The 17,862-nt window shown below is 41.6% G+C and overlaps 2 protein-coding genes and 1 non-coding gene across 4 annotated transcripts in view; 1 reads left to right on the forward strand and 2 right to left on the reverse strand.

Moving 5' to 3' along the window:
- The window catches only part of LOC106543210 (cullin-associated NEDD8-dissociated protein 1), a 35,390-nt gene extending 26,325 nt beyond the window's left edge, over nt 1-9,065 (forward strand). Inside the window, exons 11-16 of one of the 2 annotated variants that reach the window (XM_087708930.1) lie at nt 982-2,487; nt 3,066-3,161; nt 4,114-4,283; nt 4,796-4,960; nt 5,888-5,995; nt 7,958-9,065. In XM_087708930.1, coding sequence (XP_087565056.1) covers nt 982-2,487; nt 3,066-3,161; nt 4,114-4,283; nt 4,796-4,960; nt 5,888-5,995; nt 7,958-8,185 — 2,273 coding nt within the window. In that variant the 3' untranslated portion in view covers nt 8,186-9,065. Of the gene's footprint in view, nt 1-981; nt 2,488-2,683; nt 2,951-3,065; nt 3,162-4,113; nt 4,284-4,795; nt 4,961-5,887; nt 5,996-7,957 lie in introns of those variants that run through there. The other variant, XM_087708931.1, reaches the window with a different exon arrangement.
- Nucleotides 9,066-10,494: 1,429 nt separating this feature from the next.
- RPL32 (ribosomal protein L32) lies at nt 10,495-15,021 on the reverse strand. The gene is made up of 4 exons (XM_014059156.2): nt 14,902-15,021; nt 12,901-13,001; nt 12,585-12,766; nt 10,495-10,669 (listed from the first exon to the last, which is right to left on the reverse strand). The coding sequence occupies exons 2-4, from the start codon at nt 12,994-12,996 to the stop codon at nt 10,540-10,542; spliced, it is 408 nt and encodes a 135-aa protein (XP_013914631.1). The 5' UTR covers nt 12,997-13,001; nt 14,902-15,021; the 3' UTR covers nt 10,495-10,539.
- LOC148047978 (small nucleolar RNA SNORA7) lies at nt 13,059-13,195 on the reverse strand. The gene has a single exon (XR_015696183.1). It is a non-coding gene; the product is annotated as a small nucleolar RNA SNORA7 (small nucleolar RNA).
- Nucleotides 15,022-17,862: the final 2,841 nt, after the last annotated feature.

Consider the following 17,862-nt stretch of genomic DNA (forward strand, 5'->3'; position numbering starts at 1 on the left):
TAAAAAAAATCCATGTGAGCAGTCAAAGACTGTTTAATTTCCATATATCATTGTACTTTGCTTCTGTTTTTTTATAAGTCAGTATTCTACAGAATTCTGTTAATCGAGGTGCATTGTTTTTCTGTGGGAAATACTGGAATACGTAACTTTTACTGCAGAATATCTTTTCTTAATTTATGGTCTCAGATTGGCCTCTGGTGAAATGAATGGGAAAGTGATTAACGGGGGTTTATTCCTCCATCTGCATTTTCTCAAAATATGAACAAAAAATTATACTGCCCTGTTTCCCAGAAAATAAAACCTCCCCGGATAATAAGCCTGGTCATGCTTTTGAGCGCACGTGCTAAAATAAGCCCTCCCCTGAAAATAAGCCCTCCCCGAAAATATTGTAACCCAGCAGCAGCCATGAGGTGACAACACTCGGTGCCTCCTGCACCTCAAAAATAATAAGTTCTCCACCAAACTGATTTTATCTTCATCTAGGAGTAAACTCTTACATGCAAATGTACAACACAAACTATTTGAGAATATATTTTCCAAATAGATTTAATTAATCATCGCTTTCTGAAGTCAGTGAAGTCTTTTGAATCCGAGCAGCCGTGTGTAAGATCTGAATTTTTAAAAAATAAATCTGAATCACCCAATAATCAGTTTGAAGATGCTGTGAATTGCATCCAGTGGCATCTATCTACCAGGTTAATAGATACCCGCGAGGAAATAGATCCCTATTCGCAGTGTAACCTCATGCACTTAATCTAATCTTTTATTTATTCATTAGATTAAAAAAAATAAGGTGACCACAAAGGTTTATGGACCGCCTACCATGCTGCAGAAGTTTGGGGAGATCCCCTGCAGCAGATTTCAGGATAACATGGGAGGTGCAGAATGTAGAGATAGGGAATTTTCTATTGTGAAAAAAGTCTGTTTTGAGGGATGGGGTCAACTATAAATCAAGCTGACCAATGTTTCCTTGGCACACAGGAATTGTCTTCTCCTTGACGGATAAATCCAGCTCCTCCAATATGAAGATAGATACTCTGACTTTCCTTCATGTTGTTCTCTGCAACCACCCCAGAGAAGTGTTCCATCCCCATGTTAAAGCCCTGCTGCCCCCAGTGGTCATTTGCATTGGGGATCCTTTTTACAAGATAACGTCCGAAGCTTTGCTGGTGACTCTACAGCTTGTGAAAGTAATTCGTCCCTTGGATACGCCTTGTACATTTGACGCCAAACCTTATGTGACAGACTTGTTTTCGGCAACGTTGAAGAGGCTGAAAGCAGCTGACATCGATCAGGAGGTGAAGGAACGGGCGATCTCTTGCATGGGGCAAATTGTTTCCAATCTGGGGGACTACTTAAGCAGCGAACTCCAGCCAACCCTGAAGATTTTCCTTGAGAGACTGAAAAATGAAATAACTAGACTGACCACGGTCAAAGCACTGACTCTGATTGCAAATTCTTCACTCAAGATAGACCTGAGGCCCATTCTAGCAGAAGGCTTCCCCATCTTGGCTTCCTTCTTGCGTAAGAATCAGCGTGCCTTGAAACTGAGTACTTTGACGGCTCTGGATGTCTTGATCAGAAACTATAGTGATAGCCTCAAGCCAGCCATGATTGAATGTGTCCTAATGGAGCTTCCAGATTTAATTAGCGAGAACGATATGCATGTGTCTCAGGTGGCCATTGTGTTCCTTACCACTTTGGCTAAGGTTTATCCTTCATCCTTGTCCAGGATCAGTGGTACAGTTCTGTCAGAGCTTTTCCAGCTGGTTTACTCGCCTTTGATGCAAGGAGGGGCTCTAAATGCCATTGTAGACTTCTTCCAAGCATTGGTTGTGATCAAGGCGGTCAACATGAGCTACGCTGACCTGATGAAGCAGCTAACTAGTCCTGTATACTCATCGACCTCTAGCGGAGCCTCCACCACTTTGCACAAGCAGGCTTTTCACTCTGTTGCCAAATGTGTGGCGGCCCTTTCTTCTGTGTGTCCAAAAGAAATCCCTGGCCTAGTAAACCTGTTCATTCAAGATGTGAAGAACCCAAAGTCTACCACTGCCGTCAGAATGCTGGCGTTCCTCTCGCTCGCAGAAATAGGCCGCACCACCAACCTGAGCACTCAGAAGGAACTCAAAGCCGTGATCCTGGATGCGTTTGCCTCGCCCAGCGAAGAAGTGAAATCGGCGGCTTCCTACGCTTTGGGCAACATCAGCGTGGGCAACCTGAAAGAATACCTTCCCTTCATGCTGAAGGAGATTGGTGGTCAGCCTAAGCGGCAGTACCTACTACTTCATTCGCTGAAAGAAGTCATTAGCTCCTCCCCAGCGGAGAGCCTGAAACCTTACGGGGAGGACATATGGGCCCTGCTTTTCAAGCATTGTGAATACACAGAGGAAGGAACCCGCAATGTTGTTGCTGAATGCTTGGGGAAATTGACTGTAGTAAACCCTTCTCAGTTGCTACCCAGGCTGAAAAAACAGCTGTTCTCAGGTAAGGAAAGGGAAAGGATAGGGCTGAGGCAATTGCTCTGCTGAGAGGAGGGCTGTACTTTTCTCTGCTGTAGACCTGTGGATTCTTGTAGCGCATGTTTACTGTCTAGTGTCCATCCTTAACAAGCTGTTTTGGGGAGATTGTTTTATTCCGCTCAGGCTCCTTTCAAGAAGATTCTGTCCCGTTTGTGTTGTAGGCACTTCCTGGTTGAAAGGATTAACCGGTGACATCACTGTTGCCCAGGGGATGCCTGTGGAGGCTCCTTTCATGTCTCTTGTCAAGGAGCTGGAGCGAATGATGGGAGCTCACCCTGCCACACACAGCAGCACTCGGGTCTCGAACATGGGCTTTCTAACCTCCAACCGAGCATCCTAAACTTGCGAGCCACTGCGGCCCTTCAAGAGGATGAGCGCTATAAAAAAGAGAATAATTTCCACACAGTGTGCGCTGGGGTTGTTTGTGCTGTTTCGTGTTCTGGAAACGATGAAGAAAAAGCGCTCTTAAGGGGAGAAAAGGTGGTAGAAATGATCTGTGTTTTTTTTCAAGATAAATACTTTCCCCCCCACTTCTCATTGCAGGCTCCCCCTATGCTCGGAGTACAGTGGTGACTGCAATAAAATTCACCATCTCGGATCACCCTCAACCCATTGATCCCCTTCTTAAAGGATGCATAGGTAATTTTGAGTTTTGATCAAGGACTTCCTTTGGAAGTCAGAATAGCAGGCCTTGTTAAATAAAATTAAAAAAAAAAGAATATAGAGTGGAATGAATGGTAAAGAGAAATGACCCAAAGAATTAATTGCTATAAGAATGTAATCTTTAACTTTGCCTGAAAGTGCTTGGCTTTCATTGTTGCGCCCATATCCCAACCCTTTTCTGTTTGAATCAGAGAAGTTGTTCAAATTCTAGATGTTATCTGATGTCAAAATGAATTAGGTGGGGAGCAAACAAACAGGAAGTTGAATCCAAAGAAAGAGATGCTTCTGACCAGTTAAAACACGAAATATATTATGGAGGATGTTACTCTCTTTTTTAATCAAGAAACAAAATCCAAGCAGATCTTTAATTGATTCCATTCTCGTTAAGTGTATTGATGTGACATTTCCACAGTGAACTTGAATAGCAATAGTTAGGCTTATATACCGCTTCATAGGGCTTTCAGCCCTCTCTAAGCGGTTTACAGAGTCAGCATATTGCCCCCAACAACAATCTGGGTCCTCATTTTACCCACCTCGGAAGGATGGAAGGCTGAGTCAACCTTGAGCCTGGTGGGATTTGAACAGCCAAACTGCTGAATTGCAGTGCTGCATTTAACCACTGCGTCACCTCAGCACAAACACAATTGTTATCTAAAATACAGAATCGTTTTGTTGAATATGCTTAAGTCATCTGAATTGTTTCTACATTGCTAATCTTTAAAGTACCTGATTCTATGATTGAGTCTAGATGTTAATGCAACTTGAATATTGATGCAGATAACTAGGGACTAAATGACAGAGTGGGCTGTCCATTTGATCTCCCCTGCCTGGTTTGAAAATATGATTTTTTTCTCCTTTTTTGAAGATTATGTGCATCCCAGAATGTATTTAAAGCTAGTGTTGCTGCCTTTTAAACTCTTTGTTATAGGTGACTTCTTGAAAACTCTTCAGGACCCTGACTTGAATGTTCGTCGTGTTGCTTTAGCCATGTTTAATTCTGCTGCTCACAACAAACCTTCCCTAATCCGAGATCAGCTCAGTACGGTCCTACCCCACCTATACAATGAAACCAAAGTTAGAAGGGAGCTCATACGAGAGGTATGGATCATATTCCATTTCAGCATTATCCTGTTTCTGATATTGGGTCAGGTGTGGGCATCTATGGCCCCTTTACGACCTGTGAATGTCAACTCTCATGCTCTCAGGAATTCTGAGAGTTCACATCCACAGGTTATAAAAGGACCATAGTTGTTGATCCCTGAGTTGGGTGGTTCCCCCAGTACTCCTAACTTCTTGTTGTTATGAATGATGGCCAGGGATCTGCACGACCAAATCAAATGGGAATGATAAGCAACATAGATATATTGATGTGTGTGAATATAATTCAGCCAATGTTCTTATGAGACCTGAAAGTAAACTAATCCCACAGGTGTATGGAAATGATTACTGATCCTGTAATTTAAAGCTTTAAATTGGAATACCTTCAGCTGAATTTCAATTGGAAATGAACTAAGCAATTCTGTGGCCTCACGCTGGGCCAGATAAAGTTGGCATGTGAAAGTTTTCCTTTTTTTTTAGAACTTCCAGCTACTTTGAATTTCCCCCTTTAGGTAGAAATGGGGCCTTTCAAACACACAGTAGATGATGGGCTCGATGTGAGGAAAGCTGCCTTTGAATGCATGTACACACTTTTGGAAAGCTGCCTTGATCGACTGGACATCTACGAATACTTAAATCATGTGGAAGATGGCTTGAAAGATCATTATGATATTAGGGTAATGTTTCTTTTTTAAAAATTAATTTTGGAGCTTCTAATTTCATTATTTCATTGAATTGTAGGGCTGTTTTAGGGATGCAGTGGCTCAGTGGCTAAGACGCTGAAATTGTCGATCAGAAAGGTCGGCAGTTCGGTGATTCGAATCCCTAGCATCACGTAACAGAGTGAGCGCCTGTTACTTGTCCCAGCTTCTGCCAACCTAACAGTTCAAAAGCATGTTAAAAAAAATACAAGTAGGAAAATAGGAACCACCTTTGGTGGGATGGTAACAGCGTTCCGTGTGCCTTCGGCATTTAGTCATGCCGGCCACATGATAATGGAGATGTCTTCGGACAGTGGTGGCTCTTCAGCTTTGAAATGGAGATGAGCACCGCCCCCTAGAGTCGGGAACAACTAGCACATATGTGCGAGGGAAACCTTTACCTTTAGGCCGGTTTTGGATGAATCAGTTACCCCCATGCAACAAATCCTGACTTGTCTTCTTCCTCAAAGAGAATGCCCAAACTGAGGGATCCTATAAGAGCTAAATATCCACTTCCATGTTATTTTCTTCTGCCTTGTAACCTAGAAGGAAGAGCAACTTAAGTAGGAGGGAAACCTTGTTGCAGTGTTTGTAAAGCAGTGACCCCCAACCTTTTGGGCACCAGGGATCAGTTCTGTGGAGAAAGGTTTTTTCTGTGGACTGGAGGGGGCATGGTTCCGTGTGCTGCCTGCATCCCATGGATGGGGCTTCACTTGTTTGTGCGGCCCAGTTTCTGGCATGCTGCGCCCCGGTGTCAGTCCAGAAACCGGGGATGGGGGACCCCTGTTGTAAAGATTCTGTTTTAAACGCAAAAGTGACCACGAGTTGTTGTAAATTATTACTGGAATGCCTGCTTGAAAAAAACAGTGCTAATGTAAGCTTTTTCCTTTCTTCATTATGAAGATGCTGACTTTCATTATGTTGGCTCGCCTGTCAACACTCTGCCCTAATGCTGTCCTGCAAAGATTAGAGCGGCTTGTTGAACCACTACGAGTGACATGTTCAACTAAGGTAATGTCCTGGGAAGCTTGAATGTATTTATAGCTTGATAGTTCTACTTCTCTTTCTTTCCTGAGGTACCTACCATAGTTGTCAGACTATAAGACACACCTAGATTTCAAAGAGGAAAACAAGAAAAAAAAGTTTTTTGCCTCCGTGCATTCGTTTTTTGCCCTCCCCAGCCCCCAGGAACACTCTGCAGGCCTCCCAAACCCTTCACGCATCCTGTTTTCACCAAAAATGGGCATGTTTTTGGCAAAAATGGGGCACGGGGTGGTGGTGGTGGTGTTGAGAGGCCAAAAATGCCCATATTCGGTCTATAAGACACACCAAAATTTTCACCCACTTTTTTTTGGGGGGGAGTGTGTTTTATACTCCAAAAAATATGGTAATTGTTCATGTCCTGAGAAACAAGGGATTACTGTTGCAATAGAATCACAATTGCAATCCTCCACTTACAATCACTCATTTAATGACCATTCAAAGTTACTGCACTGAAAAGTAACTTACAACTAGTACTCACACTTACTACCATCACAGCATCCTGTCGCCATGTGAATGCCATTTGTGATCATCTCAGTCGGCTTCTGACAAGCAAATTTAATGGGGGAAGCCCAATTCATTTAATGACTGCATGGTTTATTTATCAACTGCAGTGATTTGCTTAACATTCGTACCAAAAAAATGTTGCAAAATCAGGCACAATGTACTTAACAACTGCCTGGCTTACCAGTGGAAATTTTGGTGCCGATTATAGTTGTGAAAGTGGAAGTGACGGAAGCAATCTTAGCTGATTATCTGGGATGAGTTTCCCCTGATTGGCACAGAAGTGGACTGAGTTCCCAAAAACTCTGAACTCTGCAGTCTTGTGTGTTCAAATAATGGCTCCCCTGGGTAGTCAGAAGGAGCAATGATTTGTGCCATATAATCTGGTTCAAGTAGTAGTGAACACTTCTTTGAGAGCAGGTTTGGTCCATGTGTTTCGAAGCAGTTGGTTCATCCCTCCTTAAGGAGCCATACTTGGATTCAATAGTGTTGGACAATTTTGCTTCTTCTCCAACCTTCCCTTTTAAGTGAGGATTGTTGAGAAAGTGGTAGGCGTGGGGCTTCAGGACTTTTTGAGGTTTTCAAAGCCATTTTCAGGCTGGGTTGAAGTATCAAGACAGTATCGGTTATGGTTATGATGCCCTTTGGAGGTGATATATCCTTCCTTGCTCTCCTCCAACTCTCAGTAGGTTACAGTATCATTGAACATGATATCCTTCCTGATCACTTTTGGGGACTCAGATGTGGGGGGTTTTGTTTTGCAGTTTTCTTTCCTCCAAGGTTGATTCCATTCCACTTGGACCTCTCATGTGTGGGACATCTCAGGGCTTAATTATCCCTCTGTTCCCATTAAATTTTACATGACTTCACCTAGCAGTTTTATCATCACTGGGTAAAAAAACATCAATATGGTGGCAATACTATGCATCTTCATCTCTTGCTATACAAACGATGCCCTTGAGGCTTTTACCCAGGCCTGTGGGAGGGTTTTTGCCCCCCTTGGATCTAATGGTTTTTCATCTTCAACTCTCGATGGGATTGCATTTCCTTGATCTCAGGTCCTCCTGATCTAGCTTCTGCCTGGAGAGTAGGTGGTAACATGGCTAGGAATGGTCTTTGCAGATTTGTCTTGTGCACTACTTATGGACCAGGAATCTCTGCAATTACTCTTGCCTTTATTGGACTCCTATAACTGGATTCCTACAATGTGCTGTATATTGGGCTATTCTTGAGGAGGTTTCAGCTGGTCAAGAATATGCAGAGATTAATGAATGTGGCTATTGTATTTTAGACTTATTTAACATCTCCGAATTCATGGGCAGGTATGTAGTCAGATTTTCTTTTCTTGACCATGCAAAAATCCACTGAATACAGACATATCAATGTGATTAAGACTGGTAATATTTTAATTTTGCCTTTTTTTCCTAGGTAAAGGCTGGTTCTGTAAAACAGGAATTTGAGAAGCAAGATGAACTGAAACGTTCAGCAATGAGGGCAGTAGCTGCTCTACTGACCATCCCAGATGCCGATAAAAGCCCTGTAATGGCCGAATTTTCTTCCCAAATCCGAGCCAACCCAGAAATGTCTTCCCTCTTTGAAAGCATTCAGAAGGATCCCACTTCATTATCAGCATCAGAATCAATGGAACTGAGTTAGAACTCTTGGACTATTTTGTCTGCTTCTTACAATCAATCCACTGTTTCCAGCGCAGGAGCTAGAAATGATTTGAGACAGGCGTCATTTTAAAAATGACAAATTATATTTCTATTGAAACAAAGTCAGATTTCAGATATGTTAAATGAATGGCAATCTTATTTTCCAATTACCACGTATTCCAAAATGCAATCATGCCAAAAGAAGAGTCAATCTAATTGCAGCATTGACAAGTGTATTTACCGCCCCTTCTATTAATATTAAAGTGAAAACACCACAAAGAATTCTGATGACAGACTATACCCTCCAAATGAATCAACAAATGTGGCAAATACATCAGTTAAATCCTGGTGTTCCATGTTTACAGATATTACAATTAAGTGATTTTTCAGTGTTACAAGATTTTATATCCATTGCCCTGCCTCCCTCCTTTGAGATTAATATTAAACTACAGAAGTATCTCGACTGTCTTCCAAGATCGAATGCCTTATGCTTCATTAATGTGGTTTGTCTGCCACTGTGTAATTTTTTTTTCTTGCTACAATTGTTTTTTTTAAAGAAGCTAATACCAAAGCATTATTTCAACGTATATAAAATTAGCATGTTATTATCAAGAGATGTTCATCTGGTATAAAGTATGCAGTAATGAATTAGCACCGTTCATTTATCAAAATGGAAATACAACTGTAGTATTCTATTTTTTTTTCATTCAGCAAGGATCATATTGCTGCCTTGCAGCTTCTGATTACATTTCATTGGGGAAGTGGGGGGGGGGGGAGTCATATGCCACTTAATATGTGAATCACTTAAGTGCTCTATTTATAAAACAGGGTGTCACCTTTTGCTGTACATGCATCAGAATAAAGTCATATAACTGACAGAATTTGGTTAATTATTGGTTTTCTACCCAATTAACTTTTGTATGGACACTTATATGAATTTGAACTTGCTATTCTTCACAAAATAATTTTAAAATCTCTGATTTTAAGCACACTTAAATGTTAATGAAACAAAATTGGGAATCTATTTTGAGAAGACAGAATCGTAATCAGCAGATGACATTTAAGTAATTGGGTTTGAAGTACAGATCCATCTTCACAAGTACCATTTCCAAGCCAGCTATCCCCTAGGCTACACTGTATACATTTCATTTTTGTTCCCTAAATTAAGGATTTTTATCCATATATATTCATTTTATTTATTAAAATTCTCAGGACAACTATCTAAATCAGGGGGGTAAAACTCAAGGCCTGCCAGCTGGTGCTTCCATCTACCCACGGGGCCACCCTGGAATCAGCGGACCATCCCACAGTGCCTCTGCCAGCAAAAATGGAGCCTACATGCCCTCCCCCCCATTCCCTGTCAGAGTTGCAGGAGGCTGTCACAGCCGGAAATGGAGCAAGTGACATTGAGCTGAACCCCACACCTGGCAAGCACAACCCTGATGCAGCCCTCAATGAAATTGAGTTTGACAATCTGATCTAAAGTATAAAAAACTTACTAAATTTTATTTCTGTCTTCTAGGGTTAGGGTCAGCTACACTCCCGATTTGTGTCACTTGCAAATTGAATCAAAATTTATTTCAAATCTTTATCCATATAAGTACAATGTTGAACAGAGGACCCAGATCTGAACCCCATGTTACTCCTCTCAATAACTCTACATTGCTTGCAGTAGTTTTCAAGTCAGCTATGGTAAAGATTCCCCTCACACATATGTGCTACTCGTTCCCGACTCTAAGGGGGCGATGCTCATCTCAGTTTTAAAGCTGAACAGCCATCTCTGTGGTCATGTGGCCAGCATGACTAAACGCCGAAGACACATAGAACGCTGTTACCTTCCCATCAAAGGTGGTTCCTATTTTTCTACTTGCATTTTTACATGCCTTCAAACTGCTAGGTTGGTAAAAGCTGGGGCAGGTAACCGGAGCTCACTGTTACACGATAACGGTACATCTATTTAATTGTAATCAAATTCAGCCCACACTGAATTAGCTTGCTAATCAAAATGTAGTATGTCATATATTTGGAAATTAAATATATTATGTACAGCATTCCCACAATCTTTGGAACTTGTTCAATGAAAAATGTAGGTGGTTAGTCTGGGAAGGTTTTCTGATGAGATTCATTCTGACATCTGGCAATCATTGATTTCCAACTGCATGCTTGACAATATATTCTTTTGTACTACAACAAATTATATTTGTGCAAATATTTATTAGCAATCTCACTAATTTTAGAGCTGCCTCTAAATCCTAAGGATTTCTTTCATGGGGGTGCCCCACCTAATTCAATTCATGCCAAGGACACACATTTTCCAAATGTTATACTTTATTAAATATAGTTGTTCAAGACAAACTATTCATTTTCTTCGCTGCGCAGTCTGGCATTTGGATTGGTAACCTTGATAGCAAGCTGAGCTGCTCGCTCCACAATTACCTTCCGGTTCTTGGATGAAACGTTATGAGCAATTTCTGCACAAAATGACCTGAAAACAACCACAAAAGAATGTTACAAGCTCTTTGTTAACATATTGAATGTTTCTTAAGAAATTTTCCTCAAAATGAGCTTTATGAATTCCAGACAGTGAAAATCCATCTATTCTGAACTGAACATAAAACTAATCTAGATATGCAATACAACTTCCTCCTTTCCCCACAACCACCACCCTGTGAGATGAGTTGAGCAGAATGGGTGACTAGTTCAAAGCCACCCAGCTAACTTTCATGACCATCTCTACCTTTCTAGCATGGTGCCTTAACCATTAGACCAGTGATGGCAAACCTTTTTTGCCCACGGGCCAAAAGCACACACATGCACATGTGCCCATACATAATTTAACCCCCCCCCCGGTGCCATGCCCCCTGCTGCATAACTTAATCCTCCCCCCGCACACCATTTTCTTGGAGCCTGGGGAGGGCAAAAATGGCCTCCTCTACACCCCCCCCCGGGATGTCCTCCGGAGGCTGCAAATGCCCCATTTCCCGACTTCAGTGGGCCCAGTAGGCCTGTTTTTCGCCCTCCCCCCCCCGGCTCCAGAGGCTTTCTAGGAGCCCGGGGAGGGTGAAAACATCCTCCCACGTCCCCCTGGAGGCCCTCAGGGGACTTAAAACACCCTCCGAGAGCCTCTGCATGAGCCCTGTACTTAACTGGCATCACATGGAGACTCCTGGTAAGGGAAGGGCAATGTGGGTGGGCCAGCCAAAATTAGCTGGCCAGCGCACACATGCGCACTGGAGCCAAGGTAGGGCAAAGGCTCACATGCTCACTGATATGGCTCCGCATGCCACCTGTGGCACACATGCCATACGTTCGTCATCATGGCACTAGACCAAACTAGCTCTCCTTATTGTCCTACCTCTTAGGAGGAAGGCACTATTTTGGTACTATAGCTTAGGTTCTCCAGGCTTGGTTGCAAACTCCCTTCTTTCTCCTTAGTTTTACTTTGATCATTAGATGTGTAAAATGAGTCTACTGCTTGAATTCAGTAGATAGTGCTCGACTTAAAACAGTTCATTTAATAACTGTTCGAAGTTACAACAGCACTGAAAAAAGTGACCTATGACCATTCTTCACACTTATGACAGTTGCAGCATCCCCATGGTTATGTGATCAAAAATCAGACACCTGGCAATTGACTCATATTTATGATGGATGCAGTGTCCCAGGATCACGTGACCAACTTTTGTGACCTTTTGTCAAGCATAATCAAAGGAGAAGCTAGATTCATTTAATAACTGTGTTACTAATTTAACAACCGCAATGATTCATTTAACAACTGTGGCAAGAAATGTCGTAAAATGGACAAAAATTCACTTAACTGCCTCAGTTACCAACATAAATTTTGGGCTCAATTGTGGTCGTAAGTCAAGGACTACCTGTATGCCCACAACACAACTGACCGCTGGAGTCAATCCTATGCTATGGCTTATTCAATCTGTTTGGGATAATGTCCACCACCACCCTGGGATTAATGTTCAAGTTGATGTGGTATATATTAAGATAGTGATGAGGGCTGGAGGAAAAAATGAGAGCAAAACGCAGTCACAGTCCAAGATTTCTAGTTCTCATTAGTATTTTTTCCAATTTTTAAATAATTTCCATAATGGCAATATAAAATTTTTCATTTTTCTCAGCCATCTATTTTTATGTTATGATCTTTCGGCAACACTAAAGAATTTTGTAAAGGCAATGAAGTAACAGAAAAATGACTTGTCTTACGCAGGAAGTACAAGACATTCTGAGGAAGAGAACAACAAAAAAGATACCTGGAAAAGATGCCTAAACCAAAAGGCCTGGTTTAATGGATTCCAGCTTCATTTCAGAATGACTTAATTTTACCATATAGCAATGCAACATGGCAGTTCCTAAAGAATAATTACAAAACACTGTTTCCAACTTACTTGTTGCTCATCATTAGCACCTCCAGCTCTTTGACATTATGAACAAGAAATTTCCGGAATCCTGAGGGAAGCATGTGTTTTGTTTTCTTATTGCTCCCGTAGCCAATGTTGGGCATCAAGATCTGGCCCTTAAATCTTCTGCGAACTCTGTTGTCAATACCTCTTGGCTTACGCCAGTTACGCTACAAAAATTCAAAAGCAATTGGAAGAACTTCAACATGTTTTCATTTTAAAGTCTTGAAGACCCACAATAAACCACCAACCAGAGTATTTTAATGTTAACTGAGGGGTTAACATTCACAAAAATAACATCTACCTTGATTTTGACATAGCGATCAGACTGATGACGGATGAACTTCTTGGTCCTCTTTTTGACAATATTAGGTTTGATGAGAGGCCTCAGAGCTGGCATTGTAACTACAAAAAAAACCATATGTAAAGAATCATGGCCTGTAGGTTATAAATGAAGCATAAAATTGTTGCAGAATATCTTCCGTTTGCTAGCGTGTTTCAGAGCCAGAAACAGAATGGGTGTTTTCTGCAATTTTTATCCCTCCTGTGTCCAAAGCTGGAAGAGTACAAAAACTCTCCAGATGCGATCCTGGGAGGTTATTGGTTTAAAAGCTGAGTTTCTGATTTCTCATTTTCCAATATTTCTTTAGTATACTGCATTCTTAAAAATGATAACAAATTCTATATTACTTAAAGCAACTAACAGCAAAACCAATGGGTCATCTATTACAAGTGAAAGCTTTGTCAGAAATCAGATTAACTATTCCCAATTGTTATTTAGATTTTTTATTATTTGTAAGTATTGAATAAGACTGCAAGGCAATCTACATATACCATTGTAAAAATACATCGCAGCATGATGGATGAGCAAGGTAGTAGTTTTCTGTGCCTGACCACTGTTCTTTCAACTGTCTCACAACTTTAAATTTTCATCTGAAAAGAGACCAGGTTGGACTTGCCCTTGGGAATTCTGAGGCTTTTAATTGCACAAAATATATACCTTATTTTTCAGAGTATAAGACGCACCCCCTGCAAAAGTGGAAAAGTCTGTGCGTCTTATACAGCAAATATTGCGGCGGGATGTGAGGTGTGTGGTTGGTGGTGCTGATCAGCTGTTCTATAATGGGCAAAGGCAAATGGGCTGTGGTGAACAGGCCAGCTGAATAGGGATGGATGTTTGGAGGCAATTTTTTTTCTTGTTTTCCTTCCTAAAAGCTAGGTGCCTCTTATGGTCTGAAAAATATAGTATATCCCTGTACTTCATTTTCATATCATGCCAAGTATGCAGACACTGGGAAGATTAGCAAAATCATAACTCTACCTTCTTTCATTGCTAACTGAAAGGCTTGTATATGAAAATAAATATGTATATATAGCACATGTATATATATATAGAAGGAACAAGCTCTACAAAGTTAGTATTTCATAGAAAGGACCAAATGGCTTCTATAAGGCTATGCATACAATGATTGCTACTGCTGTGAAACAACTGGGTCCTGGTAATTTAATAAAAATATCATACACGCTTCTTCATCACTGAAGCTTTACCAGATGAAAGAGCAGGTGTATGTATCATTTCCACAACATGCACAATTGGATAAATGAGGGGATCAACGCTCTGGGGTAGCTGTGAACTGATTTATATTGTAAAAACAATGGCCTGCATTACAGTACCGGTAGTCTACGAATTACAATCACAACTGAGCCCAAAATTTACGTTGCTAATGAAACACTTGTTAATTGAGTTTTGCCCCATTATGCGAATTTTCCTGCCACTGCTGCTAAGGGAATCATTGCATTTGTTAAGGTTGTTAAGTGAATCTGGACACCCCCCCCCCATTGACTATGCTGGTCAGAAGTCCGCAAAATCGGACCGCATGTCTGAAGTCTGATACTATGGCCGCGGGGATGCTGCCAATGGTCGTTAAGTGCGAAAAACGGTCACAAGTCACTTTTATTTCAGTAAGGCGAGGACTTCCTGGACTTCCATAATTCCCAACCCGCATGCAGACTCAAAACTCTCCTGCCGCCTCTGAAAACAGCAGATCCAAAATATCGCCTTCTGAGCGGGGAAGAATGCGGGCCTGCCAGCTTTTGCGCTTGCCCGCCCCCCCCCCCCCCCCCCGAAGAAACCGAAGCCTGCAACCGCCTCCCGTTAACAACGTGTGAGAAAACCCGCTGTTTCTCCTCGCCTCGGAAAAGAGCGGCGGGAGCTGACGGAAAGCATCTCTAAGCAGCCTCGAAAAGGAAGAAAAGTTCGCTGCAATGTCTCCTCGGCCAGGATGGCAACGGATTCCCGACTTACCGACTATCTTACTTGGCGGTACGGAAGGAAAGAGAGAGAGAGGAGCCGGAAGCCGCAAGGGTTGATGGGACGCTCGGGCGAGAGTGGAGTAAAGTCCTGGAAGGTCGGGTGAGAGCCTTTCGAGTCGGGAAGAACCAATGGAAAGGTGTGCCTCCTAAGTGGTCGTTAACGGACGATCAAATGAAAAGGCATTTATTTAAATTCTATTGAATTTCATTGAATTCTATTTAAATAAATCCACATTTCAATCCAATCGCGGCACACGCGATTCCGGCTGTCAATGAGCAAGGACCCGTTACGTCACTTCCGCAGGCAGGGGCAAATTGTAGACGAGGAAAGTAGCCCTCGGAAGTAAGAAAGTGTAGAGAGAGAGCCACGCTTGCTGTTCAATTGAGACCTCCTCATAAGATTAAATAGAGCAGGGGCCTCCAACCTTCGCAACTTTAAGACTTGTGGATTTCAACGCCCAAAATTCTACAAGTCTTAAAGTTGCCAAGTTGGAGACTCCTGAAATAGAGGACCCTGGACAGGGCAGCGGCAGAATCGTCTGAAAAGAAAGTATGCGCGCCCACAAACTCTTGTGCCTCGCAATTTCTCAATGCTTTTTACAGATTTTTGCATTTGCATTAATTATACATTTTAATTCAATGTAATATTTATTTTTTTTTAAAAAATCTGCCGTCTGATCTTTGATCTTAATATCTATGGGGCAGGAGAAAATGAATGGATGATCATAGAATGAATTCCACCATAGAAAAAGCCTTTCCTGGTGTTCCGATTATCACGTCCTCCTTTGCCTGTTTAGCTATTGGGTAGCCTTAGACGCCGATTAAGATCTGTGAATAACATCGCTTCTTTAGTTGAAAGTAAAAAAAGATTTCGGAGACCCCCGTTATGAAAGTAAAAAAAAAATAGTGAAAATATGGCTCAAGATTAAAAATCAAGAAGATAAATTTGTCAGTCTGCATCTGCATGCTAAATGACTACAATTGGTGGCAAACAGGCTTGAGGGAAGATGAAAGGCAGCAGATGAGGTGGATGGATATAGGACCTATAGGAGATTATTGGAATTTTCATAGAACAAATTATTAGTAAATAGTCAAGATGATGCTTGCTTCAGCAATTTCCAGCAGCCAAGAATGTATTTAAAATTCTGCATTCTGCCTCCCCACTTTTCAAAGGTCTCTAATTTTGAGTGGAAAGAGGGAAAAAAGTATAGAACTTCAACTATAGAGGTGGATCCATCTATAAAATAACTCTTTTATCTGTAGCTGTGCACCAAGTTGAAGAATTTGGAGATTTTGCAAGTATGTTTCAGTATGAAAGCCCCAAATCTTTGTTTCATACCTGATATGCAAAGTTTTGGATGGACACAAGTTGGTTTTGGGTGGACACTTGAGTTGGTTATGCTACTTACATGAACCATTATGACAAGGGAGGTAAAAATTCCTGTCAAATATACACAGCCTAAGTTATATGTAACTGAAGTTCACTCTTGCTATGTGATATAAAATAATCATTTCTGAAAAAGTTGAGATTGAAATATAAGAACCTGGTTTTCATTTAATGATTGTCTTGTGAATATCACAGTAGCAGCAGGTTCTGACCAGTTCTGGAGAACCAGTAGTGGGAAATTTTGAGTAGTTCGGAGAACCAGTAAATATTACCTCTGACTGGCTCCACCTGCATCTATTCTCTGCCTCCAGAGTCCCAGCTGATTGGGAGGAAATGGGGATTTTGCAGTAACCTTCCCCTGGAGTGGAGAGGGAATGGAGATTTAACAGATTTTACTCTAACCCTTCCCCTACCACGCCCACCAAGCCCTGCCACACCCACAGAATCGGTAGTAAAAAAAATTTTAATCCCACCACTGAGTAGCAATATCTAATAATCCTACTTGATCTGGAAAAAGATAAGCATCATCAGACCTGCTTAATAATTGAATGAAATATCACCAGGAAACCAAGTATCTGCATTGGAAAGTTGAAAAAAAAATATCATGGAAGAATACCAAGACTTTTGTACTGTCACCAAGAAAACTACAGGGATGTATCCATACGGTTCTACCACAAAACCGCGGACAACAAAATCGCGGTCGATGAAAGCGCGTATGTGACGTCATCACAGCGCGACGAAAAAGATCGAAAAATGTAAAAATAAAGCTAAAACCTTCCCCTAACCTCCCCAAACCTAACCCTAACCCTTAACCTAACCCTAACCCTTAACGTAACGAAAAACCTAACGCTAACCCTTAACCTAACGCTAAACGTAACGCTAACGCTCTAACTCTAACCCTAACCCTTAACCTAACCCTTACCTTTATGTGAATCGGCTTGCTGTAATTTAATTTTTATTTCAATTTTTCGATCTTTTTCGTCGCGTTGTGATGACGTCACATACGCGATTTCGTCGACCGCGCTTTTGTGGAACGCGCTTTTGACGGGTCACGATCCATACAGCTAACAGAAGCTAAGCTTTATTCAAGGGAGGGAGAGTAAAAAAAAGATTTTGTTTGTGGATACTTATTCAGTAACTAACTATGAAAAAGAAAGACACCATTTACAAATCAGGCTGGTTTTGAGAACTGGTTTATTAGGCTTTCAAATTTCCACCCTTGTGCAGTGTATTGTAGGGAGCTGGTCAGGTAGTGGCACCAACAGTTGTGCCTAGACTTTTTTCATCTGGAAGAGGGGAAAGAATTGTGGCAGAAGACACGGCCAGGGCTTGTTCACACCACAGTTAATGTAAGTGACCCTAACATTGCATAGGGTTAATTTGATTGCAAGAAAACCAAAATCTTCACTTTGCCCACCTATCCTCCAAGAAAAAAAAGCTACAGGGAAAGAATGGCTGAAAAGCCCTTCTATTACATTAAATCTTTCCTAGTTTGGCTGCAGAAGTCAAGCCAGGCTTATTGAAGTTTACCAATCCAGCAAGATAGGTGGGGCCATTGAAGTAATA

Source organism: Thamnophis sirtalis, unplaced genomic scaffold, assembly GCF_051295495.1.
Source record: "Thamnophis sirtalis isolate CommonGarterSnake01/CBP01778 unplaced genomic scaffold, rThaSir2_p1.2 scaffold_3, whole genome shotgun sequence".
NCBI classification, from domain to species: domain Eukaryota; kingdom Metazoa; phylum Chordata; class Lepidosauria; order Squamata; family Natricidae; genus Thamnophis; species Thamnophis sirtalis.

What these genes read in the sequence shown, in the direction of transcription:
- RPL32 (XM_014059156.2), bottom strand. Translation starts at nt 12,996, where the DNA reads ATGCCAGCTCTGAGGCCTCTCATCAAACCTAATATTGTCAAAAAGAGG. An exon ending in ATCGCTATGTCAAAATCAAG is followed by an intron (nt 12,767 to 12,900) that starts GTAGATGTTATT and finishes GAATTTTTGTAG; the next exon opens with CGTAACTGGCGTAAGCCAAG. An exon ending in GTGCTAATGATGAGCAACAA is followed by an intron (nt 10,670 to 12,584) that starts GTAAGTTGGAAA and finishes GGTTGTTTTCAG; the next exon opens with GTCATTTTGTGCAGAAATTG.